This window comes from Toxotes jaculatrix, chromosome 14 (assembly GCF_017976425.1).
Source record: "Toxotes jaculatrix isolate fToxJac2 chromosome 14, fToxJac2.pri, whole genome shotgun sequence".
Classification (NCBI taxonomy): domain Eukaryota; kingdom Metazoa; phylum Chordata; class Actinopteri; family Toxotidae; genus Toxotes; species Toxotes jaculatrix.
This window is the reverse complement of record NC_054407.1, coordinates 23,378,450-23,403,635: the sequence shown is the minus strand read 5'-3', so window position 1 is coordinate 23,403,635 and position 25,186 is coordinate 23,378,450. Positions and strand designations below refer to the sequence as shown.

General features: G+C 41.4%; 1 protein-coding gene across 1 annotated transcript; it reads left to right on the top strand.

Annotated features, from left to right (window-relative positions):
• Positions 1-16,539: 16,539 nt before the first annotated feature.
• Positions 16,540-19,953, top strand: lactb2 (lactamase, beta 2). The gene is made up of 7 exons (XM_041054326.1): positions 16,540-16,747; positions 17,227-17,387; positions 17,505-17,625; positions 17,989-18,167; positions 18,284-18,432; positions 18,791-18,878; positions 19,173-19,953. Exons 1-7 carry the CDS (start codon positions 16,626-16,628, stop codon positions 19,214-19,216), a joined length of 864 nt encoding a protein of 287 aa, XP_040910260.1. The 5' UTR covers positions 16,540-16,625; the 3' UTR covers positions 19,217-19,953.
• Positions 19,954-25,186: the final 5,233 nt, after the last annotated feature.

The following is a 25,186-nucleotide window of genomic DNA, read 5'->3' as shown; positions in this document are numbered from 1 at the left end:
AGATAACATCCTACTGGCCATTTTTAATGTGAGTCAAAACTAAGCTTGTTATAATGGGCTTTTTATTTATTTATTTATTTATTTATTTTTTGCAGTGAGGTTGATCAATAGGTCAATTTCCCCAGTGCTGTTCTGTCTTTCACACACTCCATCAAGTATCAATAGATGGCTGGTCTGTTGCATTAACACTGTACATAAACCAAAACAAAACAAACAAAAAAACAATAGAAGATATTTTGTTCTATTGGTGTAAACAAATTGTGAATAAAGTCTCATTGTCGATGCAGCATTGTAGTGCCCTCCTGACTTGTGAATTTTGTCTTTTTTTCCACTGTTGTACATAAAATTTATGCTTAGGACGTAATTATACACAGTGATTTACCCATGTGGGTGGGCGGTTAAACATCTGTTTTATAGAGCACTGAACAACCGTCGTTAAGTTGGACGCAATTCCAGGTGCCGTCCTGCAGTGGACTGTTTTCAGCTTGATGTTCAACTTACCTAAATTCTTTTTTTTTTTGTTATCTTTCACTCATTGTTAAAAAGTTTTCTGAGAACGCCTACTGTTTTCCTCGAGCTTGTCATCCACAACTTCATACTTTAAAGTTGTTTGCAGGGATCTCTCGAATGTCTCGGTTTGGTGTCATGGTTTCTGACCACAGTCCAATATTGACCCTCATTTTTTTTTTTTTTTTTTAGCTCTTGTTCGGCTCCTGAGAAATACATATCTAATTTCCACGCGGCACCATACCCACTCAGCTCCAGAAAAACTTGTCAATATTGGTAAACAGCTTGTTCGTCTTTGGCCATAATGAAATGTCTTATCTTTGCACATAGACATGACACCAGATTGATATTATTATTCAACCGGCATCTTCTTAGATGAAACAGTGGATGAATAGCTTTTATAGGATCCTTATTCAGGTGAAATAGCAGATTGGTATTGATTGTTGAGAAAACCCTCGCGGTATGTGAGCTTGTGTTGCAGGCAGGCAGGCACTGTTCACTGACTTACAGAGTAGGAAGCAGGGAAACTGATTTAGCAGGACACTGTTTTCTTCACTGATGAGTCATATGAGGAGATTTCCAACCTGTAAATGTTGTATTCTCACCCAGATGGCACCATCTACTACTCTGTATATGAAACATTTAAAATAAGTTAATTAATATTACTAATAATAATACTGAACCACAGACGGGACTGTGGCTACAGACCTGTTCCACCTGTTCTGCAAACTGCTGTACACAACTCATGACTTCACTTTGCAGTGCACACAAGAAAAGAAACGCCTGTGGAAATCTTATTAAAAGGGGAAAGAATTTCTACAATATGGTTGTATGTGATATATTTCTGCTGTAATTAATGACTTAATCTTGTTTTCAGGTCCCCCAAAAAAACACTCTTGTTATATTTCAGACCTTATTGCGAGAAGGTTTGGGCGGCCCTGAAGAAGACGAGTTGTAAATAGTCATTACTTTTAGTTATCATCATGTCGTTTGCCACCGCTGTTGAAGCAGAACAATCACACAGAGAGACTTGCATTTGCAAAAAAATTAAGTTTTCAGGAGTGAGGAGATGAATGTTTATTTTCTCTTTGACACGCAGGCATATTTGAAATTGTACAATGGGGATTTTAACAGGTTTTTAAGGGCCTGAGAGGTCATGAAACTCATTCAGCAAATAAATGACTGTGGGAACTTTAAATACAAGTGAAGCAGGAAAAAAAACATAATTGCCTCGACTTTTTTTTTTACCCCGCAGTAATATGCACTGAGACTCATAGTAGTCTACTTTATTTTACATCTAAAAAAGATGCCCGAGCATGCAGTTATAATGCCATCGTGGCAAACAGTCCCCGCACGGCTGCAAGTAAAATATTGTTAGTCATTCTCCTGGTAGCTAATGAGGTTCACTGAAAGGCAGCAGTCATGTCTGTGTGCAGTTCAGAATCACCTGCTGTTATTTGTAAAACCGCAGAGTAGCTGTTCGCTGTTTCATTGCCGTCCTGCTAATGGGCCATTGTTATTCTTGCGACGTGAAGAAATCAGAGCAGGTTTATTGCAGTTCACAGATGGATGCAGGAGTTTTGTTCCGAAATGAGACGTCTGCAGTTTCACCGCGGCGGTTCGGATATTTGGTCCCTGTTCGTACATCAGTCAGTGAGGAGCGTGTGCGTGCAGGTGGATGTTCTGTGACTGTTCAGTGATCAATAAAAGATGCTGTGGATGGCGAGAAACATCACCTGAAATGCCAGTGTATCACTATGACTGGCAAACACACTCACACAGAGACACACATCTCCTTTCATTACACAGTCAGAGTTATAACTGATTATTTATCTGAGGGTTTACTGAGCACACATAAAATAAAACTCAGTCATAAAAACACAGCTGTAAAATCCCCCACCTGGGAGCTTCCAGCACTAACAGGCTCCTGACACTGAGCTCTCGGGGTTGAGGAACTTTCTAAAGGTCACATAGACTCGGTACATCCGTCTGCACATTCGAAGGGTTTGGACATTTTAAACGAGTTAAGATTTTACTCTACCTGCACAGCTTGGGCCTTTATTTCAGCAGACCATTTTTGTAAATGTAATCCTCACCTTTTGAACAGAATAGCTGAACTAACACGTTTTGTGTCTTTGCCTTTACAAATTGTAAAATACTTGAAATAGAAAATCAAACCCAGCCTGATTAAAAGCAGCAGCAACACCATACAATTTAAGCAGGGAATTCTTTGTGAGCGATGTTGGGCTCAGTCTGGAGGAGAACAATTATTACTTAATCGTTTTCAATTCGTTCTCCTTTTTCCCAGCCCGTCCCCGGGATTGTTTCACTGGTTTCACTGGTGTGAACCTTTCAGATTGAAGGTGAACGAGGGCAGTTTAAATCGTTTTAGCCCCAATTTTCAGTGATATTTACAACCAAATTAAGACTGTGCAAAGTTCAGGTGTATTTCTCCGGCACTTTGCAGGATCTGAACGATCATCACTTCAACAAGTCCCTCAAAGAGACTTGAAGGAAATTATTAAAATGAAAAAAATAAATTCTTTAATTTAAATCACCCCTCGGATCTTTTCTCATTACTGCCTCATCCAATTGGATTACTAATGGCCACGGCTGTGACTCTCAGCGCGCCACTTGGTCCCATCTCCTCTGCCTGGTTCACCCGTTGTGAGAACACTTCTGGTATTTAGTTGATCATTTTCATCGGTGTGGCACGTGCAGTGACCCCAATATCTCTCGCCGTCACTCATCATTAGCACCTTTATAAGCACGCGTCCAATGGCGGCCCTCACGGGGAATTTAACCATTTGCATAGAAAAATTGCTTTCCTCCATGCGACGAGAAAGGACTGTTTTGCATAATTACAAATGATGTGCGGCTGCCGGACCAGACTGACATGTGCACATGGGAGAATATGGAGGAGAATGGGTCTGTGATAGATACGATGTGTGTCGGTGGACATGAAGGACGATCACAGCTGAAAATGCTAGAGACTGAAAAAAAAATGGAGGGGTTAAATGCAGTTTTTACAGATTACAGATCATTTTTTGTTTTAAACATACTAATTGTAACTTCCCCATACACCTCAGTTTTAGTGTGTGTCACATTCATTACAACAGTGGCAAATTTTAATCCAAATAATAATCCAACATAAAATACTGATCGCACCTCAATGTTCTTACATCTTTAAAAGTTGTGTTGTGCATGGTACAATATGTACTGTACTGAAATAAACCACTTTATCATATTGAATACTTCAAAATGCTGAGAAATTCACGTTGCTCTCTTTCTTTCTGAGAGTTAAATATCATCAGTATCATCCTCACATCTGTGCTTTGGGTGCTGAGAGGATGTGGTTAGCCTAGCTTAGCATAAAGACTTGAAAATATGTGCATTAATTCATTTCTAGCTTCTCAGTGTCAGAAGAACATCAAAACAAAATTGCTGTAACAGTTACACATTTACACATCCAGCTGTCCTCGAGCAACATTAGCATTCAGTTGGAGTAGTGAGTCCAATTTTCCTCCTCCTTTTAGTTCTGGTTTGGTCTGAGAAACTACTGAGAAAAAAAAATCTGGTTCTTTAGCTGCGAGATGTTCCCCTGTTTTTCATCAGCTTCTCTCTTCGTCTGTCTGACATTCGGTGCTGAGGAGGTAACGTCCCGGGGGCCATGTTTCTGAATTTACGACCTGAGGTTTTAGAAACTAGTCAGAACTTATTTCTAGTAAGAAGTGGGAAATCCCGTGTTCTGGTTAATAATCAAGTGCTGGGTAACACCTGAGAGCTGCACAGCAGTGCAACATGAAGTTCTTCATTCAGAGCAGCTAATGAAGTGTTTTCACTCTCTGCCGTTTCACATTTTCAGCCTGGAATTAAAACCGGAGACCATGACAGCGAAAACACCTATACTGCCTCAGTGTCCGATGAGCGAAGCATCAGCAGAAATCAGTCTTTTCTCACATCCGAGTGAGGAGCCAGCGCTTCTTCTCGTCAAATGAAAATTTGATGCTGCGTTTGGATTCTGTTTCGTGCTGTTATGAAGCAGCTCCAAGGTGATGCAGCAACCTAAAAGTCCAGCCACCGCCCGTCCCCCCACCTCCCACTGCAGGCTGGGACATGGATTATAGAACAATTGAAACAAGTCCAGTCGCACTAATCAGTCCCCATGAGAGGAGCCACTAGAGCTCTGTCTGTTGTCCTCAGAATTGACGTTTAATGTTGAGTTTTATTAATATCCTCTGCTGCTGTCACAGCACTGAGAGCCAGCAGGACTTTCTGGGATCTAGAATATAAAACATGACCATGATAGTCAGTGATGGAGCATAAGATGTACTGAGCATGTGACCGTGACACCAGAGGCTGGAGTTTGTGTCCCGTGTCTCAGGGACGGTGCGATTTTGCATAATAAAGCTCTCGATTAAAGATGGAAAAATGCTGCATGTGATACGTGTGATGTTAGCGACGTCCTCAAACCCGCTGTCACACGGTAACATGGCCATCTTCTCTTTGCTCAGAGTTTCACCACTGACTGGGAGCGTTCCATCGATGCCATTTCTCAGCTCAACTTCCTCCTCTATCTGCCTCGCTCCGGTGGCCTCGGCGGTGGAGGAGAGGAGTGCTGAACTGGGAATGAAGGAGAAGAAGAAGAAGACTCGAAGTGATAACAGAGCCGGAGATAAAACGGACGGAGAAAACACACACACACAAGGAGCAACAGCGTGTTCAGACAGATGTGTTCAAGAGCTATTAGAGCCTGTCACAGTTCGCTTGTCACTGATCTGGTATATACACAAACACACACACACATACACACATATCCCAGCACCTTGCACAAACTTAATTCTCACAAGTGTACACACACTAGCTGACATACTCCCCACTGTGACAGCCATGCACAGTCATACACTCTTTTCCTTTCGATGTCTATAACTCGCCCACTTACTCCCGCACACACACTGACACACACACACACACAGTTACGTGTCTGTGACAGCAGCAGCAGGTATTTTCGACGTGCAGACTTGAGCAATTTTCAAAGATAAGAGCTTCGACCGAGTGGCTTCTCCACCATCTGGGTGGTGTGTGTGTGTGTGTGTGAGAGAGAGAGAGTGTGAGTGTAAGAGAAAGAGGCTGAGACTGCAGACCAAACACTTCTGTCTCCACAAATGTCATCCAGCGTTGCAGAGGAGGGACACCTGTAGCCAGGTGTACTGCTTAAAGGGTGTCTCCAGGCAAAAAGTCATTTTAGACAATATTCTTTTACCTCTGTGCACAGATTTTGACACAAAATAGAAAAAAAAGGTGCAAGAAAAACGTTTTATTACTGCAACTACTACTCAGGCTGTGGTTAGTGATAATAATATGTCTGAGACTGATTAAGTTTAAGATAACACTTTGCCCCCTGTGCATCTTCAGCATTGTACCCTGCATTTAAGAGCATCACGAATGTGATTTCTTAAGGTAATAGAGCTCAATAGGCAGCTAAATCTTTGTTATACACACACTCATGTAGGCTATTGTGTTATTGTGTCTGTGCCGCGGAACCACAATAATGAAACACCAAAAGCTGTCACACGACAGCTGTCCACCACTGACCCCATCCAAATGGATCTTAACATGGGAAACCTCGTACAACCTGCTTTGGCCACTGCGTAATTAATCACGGTCGTGCAATTAAAGCAAATTTAAATTAGTGACCAAATGGTTAAAAATAGACTCACTGAGCGACTGAGAGAGAGACAGTGTTGGGATGATAGAGTGATAGAGAGACAGAGAGAGTGATGGAGGCTTCAGTCATCAGCATTTCAGATTCGCTCCTCCATGAGGAAACCAGCCATCCATAATGCATCGCATGTCTCCTAGCAACAGCCGAGAACCTAGCAACAGGATCTTAGCAACAGCAACAAACTGCCGCCTCCTGGTCTGCCGGCCAATGGGGGAGCAATGTGTCGGCTGCAGCGCAGCCAATCAGGAGAGGCAGGGCCGGTAAGAGAGGGAAGTGGGTGTGTTTCCTCGCACAGCTGATTGGGCACACACACAGGGAAGACATGCATATACAAACAGGGCACACACACATTGTCAAACACACACATAGGAACTTAATGAGCACAAGTCAGAAAACACACACATACTCCGAAGGTATACCTAAACAGCACTAGGATGTTTAGGACACACCCACCCACACAAACACAAATACTACACACATGCATACACTCAGTACACTGGCATGTGTAGGACACACACTCAGATTCCTAGATCCTCTGTTAATGGTTTGTTTTTGTTTTTTTTTCAGAAGTGGCCACCCTGTACTCACAACATGTTCATCATTATTAAGGAGTGTGTGGGTCAGTTTCCCAGGGTTTGATTTGTGTCTCTGAGATTTCTGCCTTAATCTTAATAAAATCAGAGTGAAAGCACTTTTACTTGTGGCGCTCACAGTATTAAAACTTTACACTGAATATTTTCATAAGGACTGTTTATTCAGGAGAAAGCAGTTCAAACTGGTGATTGTTGGTGTGAGGTCTGCGGAGTATCCTGCATCACTGGGACATTGTGTCCAGGAAACAATGAGATGATGCTGCTCAATTTTTTAAATGTCTTTTTCCACTCACCTCCACCTTGTAGAGGGATGGAGGCAGAAATCTGACGGACAGACATCTCAAAGCAGAAGTATCTGTACGGTGAGAAGTAAAATAATAATACATCATAGCTTACTATTTTCTAACCATGCTTATGTTTTTTTTTTTTTCTGTCTTTTTGTTTTACTTCCATTAATTTCCTTTGATTTTTTTATGAATTTTTTGGTATGAAAATCAACTTAACCATAAAACTTGACGGAGTTACAGTTTGGAGAGTCTTCATTTTATTTTGCAGTATTTCACATTGTGCTTTTGGTACTTTTACTTCAGTAAAGGAGAAGAATATTTCTGAATACCTTTCTTCTTCCTTTACGGTAAGTCAGCAACTCTCTGCTGTCCATCTCACAGTCGTACGGCTTCTTTTTAAAAAGCTTTCCTTCCTATCTGTCCTTTCTCTGTTTTTCTGCCGGCTAAAGCTAATATCACCCCTCCACACTGAAGAGGCTCCATACGCCCCAGGGCAAAAACAGACAGAAAAAAAAGCTCCATCTTTAACTTTAAATGAGCTGTAATGGCGTCTGGGGCTCTTTTCCCAGATCCAATATGGCCTCGCATCCTGCAGACACATGGGGGCTTTTCAATTCCCGAGGCCAAAGGTGTGAGTATTATCTGGAGATTCATTCCCGGGGCTTAAATGGAAGAATGAAAAGTGAGGCTTAACTCACCTGCCTTTTTGTGATCTTGACGCTGCTCATTCTTCATTCACTGCCAGGCAATCTTCAAACCAAGAGAGGAGGAGTAAGGCTGCTCTTCAGTCAAGATGGCTTCCCCATTGTCAGGGTAAGCAGAGGTTGTTTGTGATGTGATTTACCAACTTGATGTGTTTGGTCATGAAAATTGAGCGAATAATTCCTGATTTCCTCCTGGATTGGACTGGATCTGGTTTGGATTCCAACTTTTGTGAATACAAACTATCCATCCTCCATAAGGGAGCAAGCTACAGACTCTAAGAGCTTCATTTCAATCTACACAGAGTATCTGATACTGCAAAGAGCGGTGATCACTTGTTTGGAAGAGACGATATAACATAATTAGGACAGTTTTTTTGTGACAGAGCTTTACTTTTTCATGTCCTGCTTAGATGTGGATTTCCTGGCAGCTCAGGTGAACTGGAAACTTAAAGCAGATGTAAAAGTCTCACCAGTAATTACCCTCACATTCAATGACAAGCAATAACAATGCTTCAAAACCAACGACTGTCTACATTTTGACCAAAGTCTTTTCCTGGCTATTAGGGAACCAATAGAAATCATATTTAACCATGAAATTATCATTGTCCATTAGTCGTTTCAATCATTTCTCCAAGAAAAATGTCAGACATTCAGTAATCCATCCTCCCAAATGTGAGGATTTGTTGCTTTATCTGCACTACACAAATAGTCCATCGGTTTTAATATAATAATAATCAACAGATGAACCAACAGTGATCATGATTATCACTGGCAAGTAGCAAATATTTCATATATTCACTGTTCCTCAGTCTCTGAGGATGAACCTGGCATGAGTTTAGCTGAATGCCTCTTCAAGCTTCTGTGTTCATGTCTATTTATAAAAAAAAAAAAAAAAATGTGTGCAGCCATAATCATAAAAAAATCAGGCTCTCTGCATCAGTGTGGGTCTACATGAAGGTGGGTGAATCACCCGTGGCACTTTAAATAAGAAATTAAAGGGAACTCGCTGTTGACATGACATGCAATCATTCAGGATCACGTTTGGACTTTTGGATATTTAATATCTAAACCTTTCCTCTCACCAAGCTGATTTCAATCTGCATTGCAAATATTCTCGGGTCGCCAGTGGACGCTGTGCCATCTCTGTGTTGTCTGGATGTGATTTTTGGAGGCGAGAGAGGTGAAACGAATGACAGTGTAATGAAAGCCTGTCTGGACCAGATGATGACCCGTGAAGGAAAACACATTCCTGTGAGAGAACGGGCCGTGAATTCCTCTCCCTGTTTTATATATATAGAATAGGTTCTATTTGTTTCTGATGACCAAATGTAAGTGGATGAGTAGCTCACATTGTACACAAAAAATATATCTGACAAGGGCCAGTCCTGAAAATCAAACAAACATACAAACAAACAAAATGCACAGTATGAGAATAATAAAACGCCTTTGTCCGTCTGAACTCTTGGTAAGACAAAATGTCAGAATTAATTAGCTCTCTTTTCTGCTCTTATCTTTCTCACATTTTAGACAAATGCTGACACCGAGCAGTGGATTGATCCCCACAGGTAGGAAGCGACTTCTTCTTGTTTGAGGTTAGGATGGAGCATTAAAAGGTGAAGAGAGCCATGAATGCTGCAGATGGCCATAAAATGTGGACAGTATGGTCTGTTCTGCAGTGGAGTTCAGTTTCCCAGTTTTATTTCGCAACAGTTATTTTAGCCACATCATGTAAAATACCACCCCAGTAAAACAAATTAAAACAAGCTAATTATAGTTTATACCAAATCTTTTGACAGCAGCCACGAGGAAAACGAGCCCACTAAAATTTCGTCAGAAATCCACCCAGTCGCCCGCGAGACAGATTTTTGACCATTCAGACGATTAACAAGGCATCAAGAGAGTTGATTAAGTTTAGCCGCCATCAGCACAGGCCATTCATCAGCCCCACGGGTGCCATCGGGTTTACACTGTGAACTGATTCAAACGTCTGATTTGGATGCCCTGTGGAAGTATTGCAGGCACGTCCAACTGGGATGAGACCCCGGGGCAAACCGAGAACACACTGGAGCGTAATTTGTCCCATTTGGCCGGAGAGTGCCACAGAATCACACTGAAGGAGCTGGAGGACATGACAGGGCGAAGGACATGTTGATGACCTGCCACTGTGACTCGAACCTGATTAGTCAGCGTAAACTGAATGGATGCATGATCCTCAATTTACCACCAAAAATGTTGGAGTCCGATTCCTAAATGGCCGCACCGTCCACCTAATTTCGTCTTCTGCAGCTGGTTTGCTTGTCACTCCTCCTGTTTTTCACCCAAATCCAGTGTGGGCGGCAGGAGCGGGGAGTGCAAATCATTTTATTTATTTATTTTTTTTAAGTTGATGTGTTGTCAAAATAAGTTTTGCTTGGTGCCTGGACATATGCCGAAACAAAGAGTAGACCGGTTAGTGAGGAAGCACCAAACTTCCTATCTTCCCTGTCTCTCTTTCCTCCCCCATTTGTCCTTTCTCAGTTCCACACATATCTCTCACCTTTACACCTTTTACAGTACACATCCTCCACTTTATCTACATCAGTTTTTCTTCTCCACCATCCTCTTTATAGTCTCACACCGCTGTTATCTCTTCGCCGCTGTCCTCCTTCTTTCCTTCACAGTCTCTCTCTCTCTCTCTCTGTCTTTCTCTCCCATCTGCTCTGTCCTTAATTTCCCCTTTGACTCGTGTCCTCAGTCTCTATTCAGTTTCCGTTATTGGCGTGAATGTTGGATGAGCAGCGCTGTGTAAATCAGTTGAAGATAACACAAAGTATCAGCAACATAACAATAAATGGCTCTCCCTCTGTCTTTCTCCCTTTTGTAGCACCTTGTCATATTTTACTGGCTTCCTCTCTTCCTCTCTCTCTCTCTCTCTCTCTCTCTCTCTCTCTCTCTCACACACACACACACACACACACACACACAGTACCTCACAGCCCTCTCAGGATTTTTCTCCATCACTGCTCAGATTAATCAGCAGCTTCCTGCCAGTGTCTGACAGTTCTCCCCTAGTTGGCCGGCCTCCAAATCAGACAGTGTTCGACACCAGCTCACTGTCTGTCTGTGTAGCTGTCTGACTCTCTCTCTGTCTGTGTGAACATCTGTCTGTCTGCTTTATCCCAACTGGCCATAAGATGTCACTGCAATTCTTTTGTATTTGCTTCCATTGTACATCCGAGTGTGGCCGGTTAGTGCAGTACAATCTAAGCAACATGTGCTGTAGATCTGAAAATACAGGGCCTGTTTAGTTTTATTTTGAAATTTTATTGCAAAGTGTTTTGTGGTGTGGGTGTGAGGTGCTGATTAAAATGCATTTCTATTATTAAAATAATTATGTAGGTTGATTCCTTTAGGTTTGGCAATGTTCATAAAAGACAAAAACAAAAAAATCTTACAATCAGCTTTTTTACTGAACACGTCCCTAAATAAGCTTAGTTATACTGTATATTTTCTTTATCTCAGCAAATCCCATGAAACAACCAAAACCAACAATGCTTCGGTCCATCTTAATGCTCAGTCAGTCCATGGCTTTCAGCCTCAAGTCCACCGGTTCCTGCTGAAGATATAAATCTTTAAAAATAGATCACAGATGATTAGTTTCGTTTTTGAAAGAGGCTTAATAATGTTGTACGTCAGCTGGGCACTTACCCAAGCAGTAAGCATTACTCAAACAGGAGTAAGAAGTCTGTTTGTTGGGGACTATTTTCAGCAATGGATTAACACGCATTTGTTGCTCCAGTATTTCTGGCATTAGGAGGGTGTATGTGGGACTGAGTCAAAATAAACTGCAGTGTGTATGTTCACAGTAATGAAGGAATATGTTACCCAGTGCAACACTGTGTCTCATTAGAGTGTTTTTAATAGTTTTTGGACATGAGTGGAGCTCTGTGGCACCGAGGAATAAGATGTATCAGGCTTTGGATACAAACACAGTTCTTGTTAGTCGGATCATTTCAGTGCTGGTTTAGTTTTTTTCCTTAGGGTTTGTTGACAGTAAGAAAAAATATTGTATATCACCAGCCTTATTGTTTAATACTGGACCATCTAACAAATGGTTTTGTATTATGCAGCATTATGATAGTGATGCCATGGAGTTACAGCCTGAACTCAGCTAAATACTGCCGAGCACGTGGCCACCACGTCCAACGGGGGGGGGGGGGGGGGGGGGGGGGTTACATTTTGATTCAGAAAAAGTTAATAAAAATCATGGCTAAAAATCTGGCTAAATCCCAGCCACATCTTTCTGGTTCTCAATAAATCAGTGGATTTATGTCTACATTATTTAGTGTGCATAGCAGAGCTATCTGTCCAGCAGCTAAGTGCCTCTGTGACAAAGACTTCCATCCTGCACTTTAGTGAAACTAATTAACAGATTTGACTTGAAAGATTTTTGAAGTGAGCTGGTTAGTTTAGGGGCTGTAATGCACGTTCTCCAGGGTTCTGTCAGGGTCTCTGCTGTCTGTCTGCCCGTCGGTCTGTTTGCAGTGAGTCAGCATGTCAGTGGAAAGTCACCTTAATCTAGTCCAGAGGGAACGTGTGTCTGCTGCCGAATAACTGTCTCTCACATCCAACCTTGTGTTTCATTTGGAGGCACTGTCTGCATGTTGACAACCATGTACACAAACAAACGCATACACACAAACAGGAATACTCATTAGCTGAGCATAAAGAATTGAAACAGCGGGAAACAGCTAGTCTGGCTCTGTCCAAAGACAACAAAATCCACCTACCAACACTCTAAAGCTCTTACTGGTTTAATCCGTTCAAAACATGAGGTGTAAAAATGTCAGTTTGCTCGTTTACAAGGGAGTGTAGTTTCATATTTACCACACAGACATGAGAGTGGTATCCTTCTCTCTGCAAAAAAAGCAGATCGGTGTATTTCCCAAAATGTCAAACTATGCTTTAAAGATTTCTGGACACTTCTAGTATATATGGATATGTTCACTTCAGGTTTGTGTATGCAAATGTGTGTCACATTTTGTTAATAACAGCTGCAAAAGAATGAACTTACTGAACTGTAGACAGCCAGAATCAGTGCATTCACTTAGCTTAGTAAAAAAACAAACTAGCTCTCACACTCATGCTTTGTCACATCCTATAGCTTCAACCAAATTAAACGTTATGTTGTCCCATTAAAAATCATCACTTGGAGCTTTAGACAGACACGTTTATTTTCTGCTCTGTTTTCTCTCTCTCTCTCTCTCTCTCTCTCTCTCTCTCTCTCTCTCTCTCCTGCCTGTCCCCTGCCTCCTCTCTCTACCACTCCTTCTCACACACTCTCTGACTCTGACTCTTACTCCCTCGTCCTCTAAATTGATATTTCCCTGATACTCGTTCCTCCTCTCTATCTCCTTCATCTCTCTCTTTCTCTCTCTCTCTCTCTCTCTCTCTCTCTCTCTCTCTCTCTCCTTCCACTTATTTAATTTGGTATCACATTAAGGCTCCGGAGGAGAAAGTTAATTACGCAGCATTTTGAATTATGAATTGTGATACAGTTTAGTAACATATTGCCTCATTTCTCACTGCAGACTGAAGCTGCGATGAGATTTTTCACAGTTACTTTGCAGGTACCAAAGGTGCCATGTTTGGTGGAATCTTTCATATGAGCTGAATTTTTTATTAACTTGATATCATCTTTTGTTAAAACCCACATGACAGATGAAGGGCTTCGTTCCAAAATACAATATTATATGAATTAATTATGGGGAGAAAATTGCTATCTGAAATGAAATTTCTCAGTCAGTATTTCTCACTTAGTAGTAGGCCACAATGTGGTCGTGTTTAATGGCAGTTGTTATAAGCGAAAATGGGAGTAAACAGCGGCTGTTTTTCATAATAATGAAAAATAACATTTACTAAATTTCACATGATAAAGGTAATGGTAATGGTCTCCTCTTTAATTTTCCACATTACAATCTTAAACCCACTGGTGAAAATAAAAACCAAATTGTGATTATAATTGTAATGTAATGGTGATGACAAATGTAACTGAAAGAAGAGTTTCACCATGATAGCGAATTATCCACCATTTTGCAATTAATACGAGATGTGATTTTTAAAAGCAGTATCTTAATTTGTATTGACACACACACACACCAAATTAGACAGTAACTGTCGTTACACCACAGCCAGACTGACTACTGAGGCAGCCCCAGGGCAAAAAAAAATGTGTTGTTACCTATGCACCCCCACTATAAATGGCAGTCTCATTATTTCCCCAGGTACCAAGAAACTAACCAGTAATCTACAGCTGAAGTAATTAGAATGATTAATCAGATTAGTCAACGGACCAAAAAGAAAAGCAGGGCTTGCTAATTTTCTCAGTTTCTGTGATTGCATTCTTGGACTGCTGGAAGGAAAAAAAAAAGAAGCTGTTTGTATATGTTTTCTCAGGCTTCAGTGTATAATAACTGGCCCTTTTCACTATACTCTGACATGTTATTCACTGAACAAGCAGTGGATTATTCAGAAAAATAACTTTCAGAGTTGTTGATAATCACGATAACTGTTGGTTGTAGCCTTATATTTCTCTTACCAAATGGAAGCAATTTGACTAAACATAAAAATGAGCTTAAAATAAACCAAAACAACAACGGTCTTAAAACTACACAGAGTCGCTCTGCCAGATGGAGGATGGCAGAGCTGTCAGACCGAGGTCTTGGATGTCATCGTTAGACACTTAGCTTCCATACCTGCTTCCTTCTGAGAGGGAACATCATTTATTTGCATGACCAGAACATTTCACTCGTCAGGAAAAATTATACGGAGGTCATTTTAAGCATTTCAACAAACATCTGGTGCTGGCATTTTCTTCTGGTGAGGACTCCTCTGTTACCATGGATAATCCACTGAACACGGTGTCAACAACCAGTGAAAAGTGACAGCGAGGTCCTTGGATTATCCAGAGTGATGTTTGTAGAAAAAAACAATGTTTTTTTTTTTTTTTTTTTTAAAGTAATTACCCTTTACCCTCACTGTATTTGGTGGAAATCTCTGAGACAAAAATCTAAAAACCTGGACAAAACACAAAATTATGTGGACTGATAGAATCCACTAGATGTAAGTGAGAAATATTTTTTATTATTAAGGTGAACTAATGTTTTAAATTCAGAGTTTTAGTTGAGGAGCCAATTAAATTCTCCTTATCTTGCCGTAATGTTTAATGACAACATCCTCTCTGGTTTAGACCACACCAACGTTCTGTGGTCCTCACAGTCCACAATCAATTTGTACATGTTATTATAAAGATGAGCACAACTTAAATATAAGTACGGATTTGTGGTGAGATCAGACTCCCACATTTACACTCTACTTACTGTTCCTGACCCCCCTCCCTCGCTCTCTCTCTCTCTCCCCCAGTCATTTACATTTATATTGAATTAGAAGCCGTGGTGGAGAGCGAGTGGAGGCAGCCGAGACTGATTATAATGGGAGATTACGGGCCGACTGCACCACCATTATGTCGTGTAATTACAAAGCGAGAGAGAGACAGAGAGAGGAGGATGGGGCCCTTGGATGCCCAGATGTCAGGATCTGTTTCATATTGGCGAAATAATGTCTCTGCTTTCTCTGCCACCTTTTCCTACCTGTAAATGTTATAGCTGGATTCTCCTGTCTTTTATATCCATCTGGTGTTGTAATACATGTTGTAACAAACATATATGTATTTATTCACTCTTTGTCAGGCTTAAAAGTGCAAAACGCAGAGGACTGAGAAGATAAGATCTCTGAGTAGAAGCTGAGTAGGAATTTATGCTACAACTTCACCTACTTAGAAGGTGCATGGAGAAGGGAAAAAAGTCAAAACTCCAACAACACCTGTAGTATAAAGAGCAACTTAAAGATTCCCTTATTTATGTCACTGGTGGTGGACGTCACAATCACTGTAAGAATACATCAAAGGACCCTTTACTGTTTGTTGTTCTTAAAGAAATGGCTATACAGGACAACTTGTGTTTTATGCCCATAACCTGCTACACAGCCACACTGTCAGTTTTTATCCCAAATATGTCCATCAAACATTTTGAAATTAACTGAAAGACTAATTAAACGAGCTACATATCTCTATTGATATTTAATTAATGCACCTACAGGGAGGTCAGAGGTCAGGGTCCGATACAAAGCAGCATCAATTTTTACATGGTTAAGCATATTTTAATGATGTTGGTTCCCTGAGTTTGAGGTGTAATAAAAACAACCATTTAAACTTTCAGATTTAATGAGGGTAATAACAACAGTCATTAAGACAGATAGCCCTGATATTTGAGGTTGAACTGTGAGGCGCTGCCAAGCATCATTATCAGTGCCAACTACTAAAGTTCTCCTTCTATGAAACGCTGATAATCCAGGACCTCTAAATACTGTACGTTCAAGTGTCACTGTGTCACTTATGAGGTGAGAGGTGACAGAGCCTGTGTCAAACTGGACAATGGCCCCACCTAGTGTTTGTAATAAGCATGTGAAAAAATAAATTACAAGAAGAATTTGTAATTTGCAATAACATAAGAATTAACGGTACAGTAGAGGCGTATGTATATAGCATCAAATAGAGATAATAATCTGAGACAAACCATACCCACCGCGAGTACTTCTGAAGTAATGCTTTTGAGGCGACTTTTATTTTGAAGGGTGTTTTGGCTCTTACAGGAAGTAAACATCGATCACATGCAGTTTCCTGTGCATGGCCTGTTTGACGAGGTTTTCGTGGTTGCTCGTATCTGTGTGTTTGGTGTTTTATTCGCTAGCTAACGTTGCATCGGCTCCAGCTATGAGTGCAATTATTCCTCGCATAGAGCAGCTGTCCGCCCGAGTTGTCCGGGTTTTGGGCTGCAACCCGGGACCGATGACTCTGCAGGGAACCAACACTTACCTGGTTGGCACTGGGGAAAGGTGACACTTGTCTTACTAACGCTGTCGTTTATTGTGTTCGCGGAACGAAGCTTGCTTTGACGTGTTGTCTGTTTCAGAGTGTCGGTATTGCCAAAGACGTAGTCAGGGTTAAAGTCCAGCTAGCCTACAGAATGTCCTTTAGCCCATGGATAAGGACGCCAGACCAAATTCCCTTCAAAACTTCAAAAATTCAATGTTTCCTTGCTCACAGACTAAAATACGTAGGACGTAGACCAAGACTGAAAACGTATACTGAATTTTTTTCTGTCAAAAAATATGATATACTGTCCTTACTTGTGGAAATATGCTTAGTACACAATATTAGAACACTGATACCCAAAACAAAAACACTTAATTCTATAGAGTCTGGGTTATCCCAGCGCTGAGTCATCAAAAATAAAACACTTGGTCATACGTGAATATGGAGAGCTACTTTTAAAGCCTTATGTATGAACACAGAATGTGTCATTTTATTCCAGGAGGGTGCTGATAGACACCGGAGAACCTGCTGTGCCAGAATACATCAGCAGTCTGAAACAGGCTCTGACACAGTTCAACACCAGCATACAGGAAATCATTGTCACACACTGGCATCACGACCACACGGGAGGAGTGGAAGACATCTGCAGGGACATCACTGGTGAGGACAGAATGTGTGGAACAGGTTTAATGACCCCTGGACCTTTTATCCCTGTCTAAAGACCATTACTGTTCAGTCTTATGTTTCTGCCCAATATTTCTGTTTTCCCTCCTGAAGGTTCTGAGGTACGGGTCAGCAAACTGCCTCGCTCCAGTCAAGTCACAGACACGGCTGGAAACAAGAGCTATACTTTCCTAAAAGATGGAGACGTCGTCCAGACAGAAGGGGCTACACTCAAGTCAGTTCAGGTTACATGCAAGTTGAATATATATAGAGAGCATTTTAAACAGGCAGGACTTTCACTAGCTTTACAAGAAATAAAAACAACTAAAAAACAAAACCAATAACACAGATAATATAGTTTAGAGAAAGATCATTTACAACAATATATAATTTAAAAAAATCTTTCTCAGCGGGAAAATGTAGAATATGTTGAAGATATTTTGAGGGGATAACTGATCCATTGTAACAGCAAAATACTTGTTAACATCTGTTTACTGGTTGACGAGTGTTGTACCACACACTGTCATGGCTAATGTCTGAGTCTTGTGACAATCCAGTATATGAGCATAGAGCCATGTTTTATATTCCTGTTTCCCAGAGTTTTGTTCACCCCGGGCCACACTGACGACCACATGGCCCTGCTGCTGGAGGAGGAGCAGGCACTCTTCTCTGGAGACTGCATCCTGGGCGAGGGCACGGCCGTGTTTGAGGATCTCTACGACTACATGAAATCTCTGAAGATCCTGCTGGACTCTAAGGCCGACCTCATCTACCCTGGTGAGTGAGCACATGCTGTGAGTGATATACCACATGACACTTTAAATGTCTGATGCTCGTTCTTAAAAAGTCTTTTACATGATTGCATATAAACTCTGCTACCGCCCTCTGTGCAGGTCACGGCCCTGTGGTTCAGGATGCTGGATCTAAGATCAGACACTACATCAGCCACCGGCACCAGAGAGAGCAGCAGATCCTGGCTGCCATTCAGGACGGAGCAGGAAAGCCTTTCTCCTCCATGGAGCTTGTAAAGATTGTCTATAAGGTCAGAACAAAACCCTGTGTCAGTTTGAGGCTTTTCCAGTCTGTGGTTGAGGGCTGACTGACTGGTGTAAGGACTGAAGCTCAGACCAGCAGTATAGTAAACCTGAACCAGAGAAGTTTGTTTAGTGACATTCGTACCTGATGGGGATGCTTTCAGGTCACATTAAAGGCACTGGGAGCAGATGCAACAGTAAGTTCCTCAAAATACAAAGTAAAAATACTAAATGACGACAACTAGGATAAGTTTATGGAAGTGAACTGAAAATTCTTCCATAGACTGTTTTTTTTCGGGGGGGGTGGGGGGTCACCGATAAATGCTTTTCTCATCTTTTCACTTCTGTTCACTGCATGTCTTCCAGGACACCCCCGAATACCTGCACCAAGCAGCTAATGTGAACTTGGTCCATCACTTAAAGAAACTGGAGAAAGAAGGCAAGATTAGCCTGGGTATGTTTTTTTTTGTTTGTTTGTTTTTTTACCACAACTGCAAAAACTGTTGCAAATCTTTTTTTTTTTTTACATTAGTTTTTACCAGTAGAAAGTTTCTTGGTTCCGTTTATTAAGATTCAAGGGTCAGTTTAACCAAATCAGACATACCTGGCTGTACAGACAGTTTTAGCATTATGTGTTAAGGCTAAAGCTCTGTGATAGCTGCTCACTGTGCTGTGATGCAAATTAGAAATGGTCCTCACTCACTGCCAGATTTCTAACTAACAAGTGTTCTTTTTTTTTTTTCTACAGTTACTGAGTCCTCACAGAACACCCAGTGGAAGAGTAACCTGTGATGTCCACCAACACAGTGATGAAATGGACTGATCATTGGGCCATGAAGATGAAATTCATTCTGTCAACACTTCAGAATATGTCAGGTGGAAAATGATAACCCTTCAGCATAATGTTTGTGCTTAAATGCCTTAAGTGTCAGTTTTGTTGCCTTGGAGGTTTCCTGACTTGGAGTACACAGAACAAAACCAAAAACCGGAGCCACCAGGACTGAGCTGCAGCCTGTGTCAAAGTTTATCAAGGCTGAAGTTTGTCTGGTGTTCAGCTGAATTTTGCCTGTAGCTGAAAGGAAGATTAGTCCCATCCTACAGCGTGATCAGTGTGCTGCAGTGCCCTCATTTGGCAGAATTAAATTGCTTGTCTTCCTTGCCGTCTTCCTTCTAGAAGGCTTTTTCCCCATAAGTTTAGCCTCTCAGGCAGCAGTAAATACAGCACGCATTGTACGGTATATCACTGAATTTGCTTATGTCTGAAGCCCTGATGGAGTTTCCCAGAAATTAATTTTGTTTACTAGTGAATCTTGTGCCAAGGAATATTTGATTGGGGGAAAAGTTCTCATTTTCTCAGACATGAGAATGAGAAGATGTGCATGGGAAGCACTGGGTAAAGGAAAGTCAGAAGGAAAAAGAAATAGGGCTGAGAGTATAGTCCAAATGAAATGTGTGTGTTCCCAAAAACTGTTGACTGTGACAAATGACAGATGCTCTTGCATAAACTTTGATTTGATTTAGTTCCTGTCTTCTCAGTCTTGATAATTAAGCACTGCGCTTGAACTTTGCACTAGAAACGCTGCACAAATTCTCAGTTACTCACTAGGTGGCAGTATCTGCTAAATCGTTTTACTGGGAGATAACTTGAACAGTTTCTAATGAGACATTGCAGATTCAACATTCAAACAGAACCCAAACATTACAAATATATAGGGGTTTTTTTCAGAAATTTGTTTCAGATCACAGTTGTAAAGAACGTGTTTGTGTGGAGTGAGCTAAAGAATGCTACAGTGAGTTGTGGAGCAAGAATGAGAATTATTGTGTATTTGTGATAATTACTGATCATTCTGGGGGTGGAGGTATCTCAAGGTGATATTAATGTATCAGCTACAACACATTAGTAATTTAGATTGCCACTTAAAAAACAGCTTTGCACAGCTGAATATAAGCTCACCTAAATCATCATACTCTTCTCATCATACTCTGATAAGCAATAATAGGATCCTTTGTTTGAACTTCTGACCTCTTGCAAACGCCTTGATGAGTCTGATCAGTTTTCATATTGACTAATAGAGTAGCTGCAATATGTGTGGGGACTTTTCTCAGAGCTAAATGAGATTTCTCTGTGTCTGTAGGTTTTTCTACGTAAAGTGCTCATTTTGGGCTGAGAATTGATTTTACTGAAAGCAGCGTCATCACTTTTAATATAGAACTCCGATGCATGAATCATGCAGCACATTAGAAGGACACAGCAGGCTTGAAAACACTGCTGAACCTAAGAGGGCCTCAGTAACACAGTAAAGTGCTAACAGAGACGAGTTTGGTAGAACTCATAGTGCAGACATAAACCACTAATATCTGAATGTGCCAGCCATATGGGTATTTTAATGGTACCACTATGTGTGTTGCAGTGATAGTACAGACATACACCAAACAGTGTAGTTAGGTTATTATTCACCTGTGGTTTTGCACACGGTATAAATGACATGTTTGACTGATTTTTAGGGCTGTCGAACATACAGCCAGGGACTAGTTAGAACTTAGCCTAGTTGGGAAAATCTGGTCATTCGCAGTATTTCGGTTGATCAACTGGTGATGAAACTAGTCAAACAAATTAATTTCCAGACTTTTAATGAATACATTAGCGGTATATTGAGAGAAAAATGCCATTAGAAATACGCATATGAAATCCTTAAAGGGGCATTACAATGATATAACAAACAATAAGCAAACGAACACATCAAAAAGTCAGATTTTATATTAATATGACAGTAAATTACAAAGAGTAGAACTTAATAAAACACTATAAAGTAGGATAGGGCGCTATTAACTAAACTGTCACTGGTGGAACAGCCTGTTTTTTATTAAAAGGTCAGACTTTATATTCAGTGTTACGTCTTAAAGCTTTCATGACAAAACCATAGCAATGTGGCTTAAAAGTAATTCGTTTTCCAAGTGAGTAATGAGATGAGTGGATGCATGGAGGAGGTGGAGATGGTGATGGAGGTGGTGGTGGTGGTGGTGGAAGGGGGGGTGGTCTACTGGTAAAGCAGCCGAGGAGCCTCTGAGCCAGAGGAATATGGCGGCTCCGGCCCTGGACGCTGCTGCTGCTGCAGATCCGTCCCGCTGACCGGCTCCGCACCGACAACACCGAGCGACACATCCCGCACAGCACGCAGCCATGCTCTCTCAACTCTCAGGTAAGTTTCCTGTCCTGCCCCCCTCCGACAAACCCCCCACCTCTATCCCACCCCCCTCCTACAAAAATAAACCCTATAATAATCTAATAGGAGATTTGTGCAAAGTGTCTGTTGCAGTTTATACCGAGGTTATCGTACTTTATGGTGCATTTTGCCCTTTTAATGGCGCCGCAACTTTACCGTTATGACATCTGTGCGGTGCTGTGAAAATGTATAATGGGGTGAAGTGGTTGAGCCCGGTAATTAACGTTAAAATCGACCGGTATTTGTGATTTCCCCGTGTCTGCGGTGCCTTAGCTTCTTTAGCGAACTGTTGACGGGGGAGCACACGAAGACGTGTCGGTTAAACCGACTTGAGTGACAGCTATCACTGCCGTGCGATGATTTTTAGGCTAAATTATCGTTAGCTAGACGGATAAAAAAAAAAAAAAATACGCTACTTTCCACCGGTTATCCGCCAAACCTGCTGCCAGGTCTCACGTCTGCGGTGGAAGATTTTTTTTTTTATAAAGTAAACGCTAACGTGTTTAACGTGTTCAAACACTGTGTGATTACTGCTCAAACATCCCAAACGGGACTGTGCTGTTTAACTTTAAGTTAGCTGTTAAAACCCCCCTTCCTGATCAACACAAGCGACAACCGTGAACCGTGTGCCCGTACGTTAGCCACAGCCGCCCGTGTTCGCGTTTTGCTGTTGTCAAAGTAGGATTTTACGGCCCCGGCGTCTAAGCCTTGGTTGATTTTTTTTTTTTTTAATTTGTGTTTATGTGACTGAAGTGAGTTTATGGCAATTTTACCGAGAAAATTTCGACTTATTCCCGGTTCAAATCGCTCAGACTTCCTCAACCAGCTCGAGCGTCAAGTGAAACAAGTGTAGGTGCACAGTTCCAGTTTGTTCTTTCAAAATAAAACACGGATTGAGTTTGATAGTATTTGTTGATGCGTCGTATTTAATTGCTCGTTGATTGCAGCGGTTTTCATGTAATTGCCATGTAGCATGTTGTTCTGTTGAGGCTGTCAAACCGTATTCATTCAAATCAAGCGCAATGTTGACGTTAACGTCTTTTACAAATTTACAGCGAAGCTTATATTTTGAAGAGTGACTTGACAAGCATCCGGGTTTGTTCCTGTTCATTCTTGTTGTTTATCCGGCTGTTTATCGATCAGCCCCAGGCAATGAGATAAAGAGACGCGTCTCTTCCCATTGCATGTTGACCACTTAGTCACTTCATACATTATGTGCTTGCATGATAATTCTGTTTGTCCATAATAGCTGCATGGCATAGGAGGAGCGTCGGGGCAAGGACTTAAAATGCTGCACAAGTTTATACTGAATTGAGATACAGCTCAGCTTAAACCTTAAACCTTATTGTCTAACACTCAGGTGGGTATTTGTCAGTGCAGGTACAAGAATTTGCCTTTATTTGCTGTTGTGCTGGTTTGCCTGTTTGCCGATGTGCTGGTATGTAACTTTAGGGAACCTGTAAGTTTGCCTACGTGACAGGTGCCATCCGATTCCCCCGGGATATGTTATCTTTCAGGGCTGGACTCATGATTTTTTGGCTCTTTCAAGCTTATTTGCACTTCCCTGCACCCCAAAGTGAACTTTGAAAAGGATTGCAACATGTGCACCGGGTTGCCAGGTTCTGTGTGTGTCTCCCTTCTCTAAGAGCTAATTTCTGTAAATTGTTTGGCTGTTTTGTTTTCTTAAATAGTCGAGGGTGTCCACACGCTTGCTTTCTATGTTCAAGGGTCAACCTGGATCTGTTTCTATTATAGCTTTGTTACAGCTTTATCATGATTTGACAACTTTGCTCTAAAGTACTAGGTCAGTAATTTGTCTGCTTAAATGTCAGTATGCTTCAATACCATTTCAATGCCAAATGTACTTTATAGTGCTGCAGCAAGAGTGCAGGAATGTACTTAAGACCAAGATCTTAACATAAGATTGGCAGCTTGCCCAGTGTGGGATCCTTAGTCGCTTGAATTCACTCAACCATGTGAGGGCTCAAATAATGCCCTGGCCAATGACAGCAGCAGCAGCAGCAGGAGGAGGAAGAGGAGGAGGAGGAGGAGGAGGAAGGGCAGAGGCTTGACTGTGCTGTTCTCTACAGCAGGTTTTCCACCAGGTCTTATCCTCAGCAAGCAAATTCATGCTAAAGAAAAACATATGCACATTTTAAACCATCATCATCAAATCCTTGCTCTGATGCTCCGGCCGGTCTTAACGCTGTTTCATGTAGCTGTTGGTATGCTGTTAAACGAGTACACACTAACCTGGTGATATGAATGTAAACATTTGCTGTTGTAATGAAGTTAGACAACATTGTCAGCCGTTTTGGTGTAACCAAACAAACCTGATGGACATTTCTTAGTAAGCCTGGATTCACATAATCCAACAGCTGGTGTCCTCCACATAGGAGCAAACTACACACTTTCCAGAACCACCTCTCAAGCCTTTGGGTGATAAGGTTTTTTTTTTTTTTTCCATTTTGTTTGTTTCCACATGCACTCTGTCCCATTTAATTCTACTCTGCTGGGTCATCTGTACATTTACTGGTATTTACTATGTGCGGGTGTGTGAATGTTTGTCTGCTCAGCTATGTTTGTTTATGTCTGGCTCCTCTCACTACCACCAACTTATCAGACACACACACTGCCACCTGGCTTGCTGTCACGTAGCAGAGACGGTCGTGTTCCAGGTCTGATCCTCCTGAGACCAAGTGCTCTAATTAACCAACATCACACACACACACACACACACACTCAGCATGCACATGTTCCATCTGATGTCTACCATGCTTTATTTGTGTGACACATTATATTAGTTGCAGTAAGTAATTTGTATTAGTAATTGAAGAATATGCATTTATCAGAATCTGAGGACTAAGAATTAAGCAGCCTCATTCCTTGTGTACTGTTTTATTTCGTAAATAACAATATCACCGTAGCTCCCAAGTCTAGTCAGAAACTTTTTTTTTAAACTCTGCATTTTAGCTGCCATTGCCGCAGTGGTGGGATTACACTGGTGGATGGAGCCCCAGCTAATGTCTGCAGATGCACTGCCAAACATGTCACAGATGTTTCAGTGGTTTTATTATTACAAATTTGTTTGATATAAAGTCTTGCTGTAATCGGTATTTAGCCTGTTTTTCTGTAAGTCTGTGAATGAAAATAGTGCAACAGGATTATAAAGCCAGTGTCTTCTATTCTGTAACAGGAAGACAGGAGCACAAAAACACAACACAAATGGACTGCACACAGAAAGATGGCAATCTGAAAGCTGAAATGATCCGAGGTAGCTAATAGGTTTAAAAAGGCTTGGTTAGACTTGCTTTCAGAGCCCCGCACTCAGCAGGATGTGATGTCACGGGTCAGGCGTAGGTCTAGTCATAGACAGTAAACAGTCAGTGAGAGTGATGCTGCAGCGTATAGTCTAGCAGCGTAGTATTGTACAAAGCAGGGTGTAGACTAGAATCAGTGACTCGTTAATTTTCAAACACAGTAAACACCTGGACGGCACAGTGTTCACTTATAATGCAAATTCACTGGTCAGAATTCA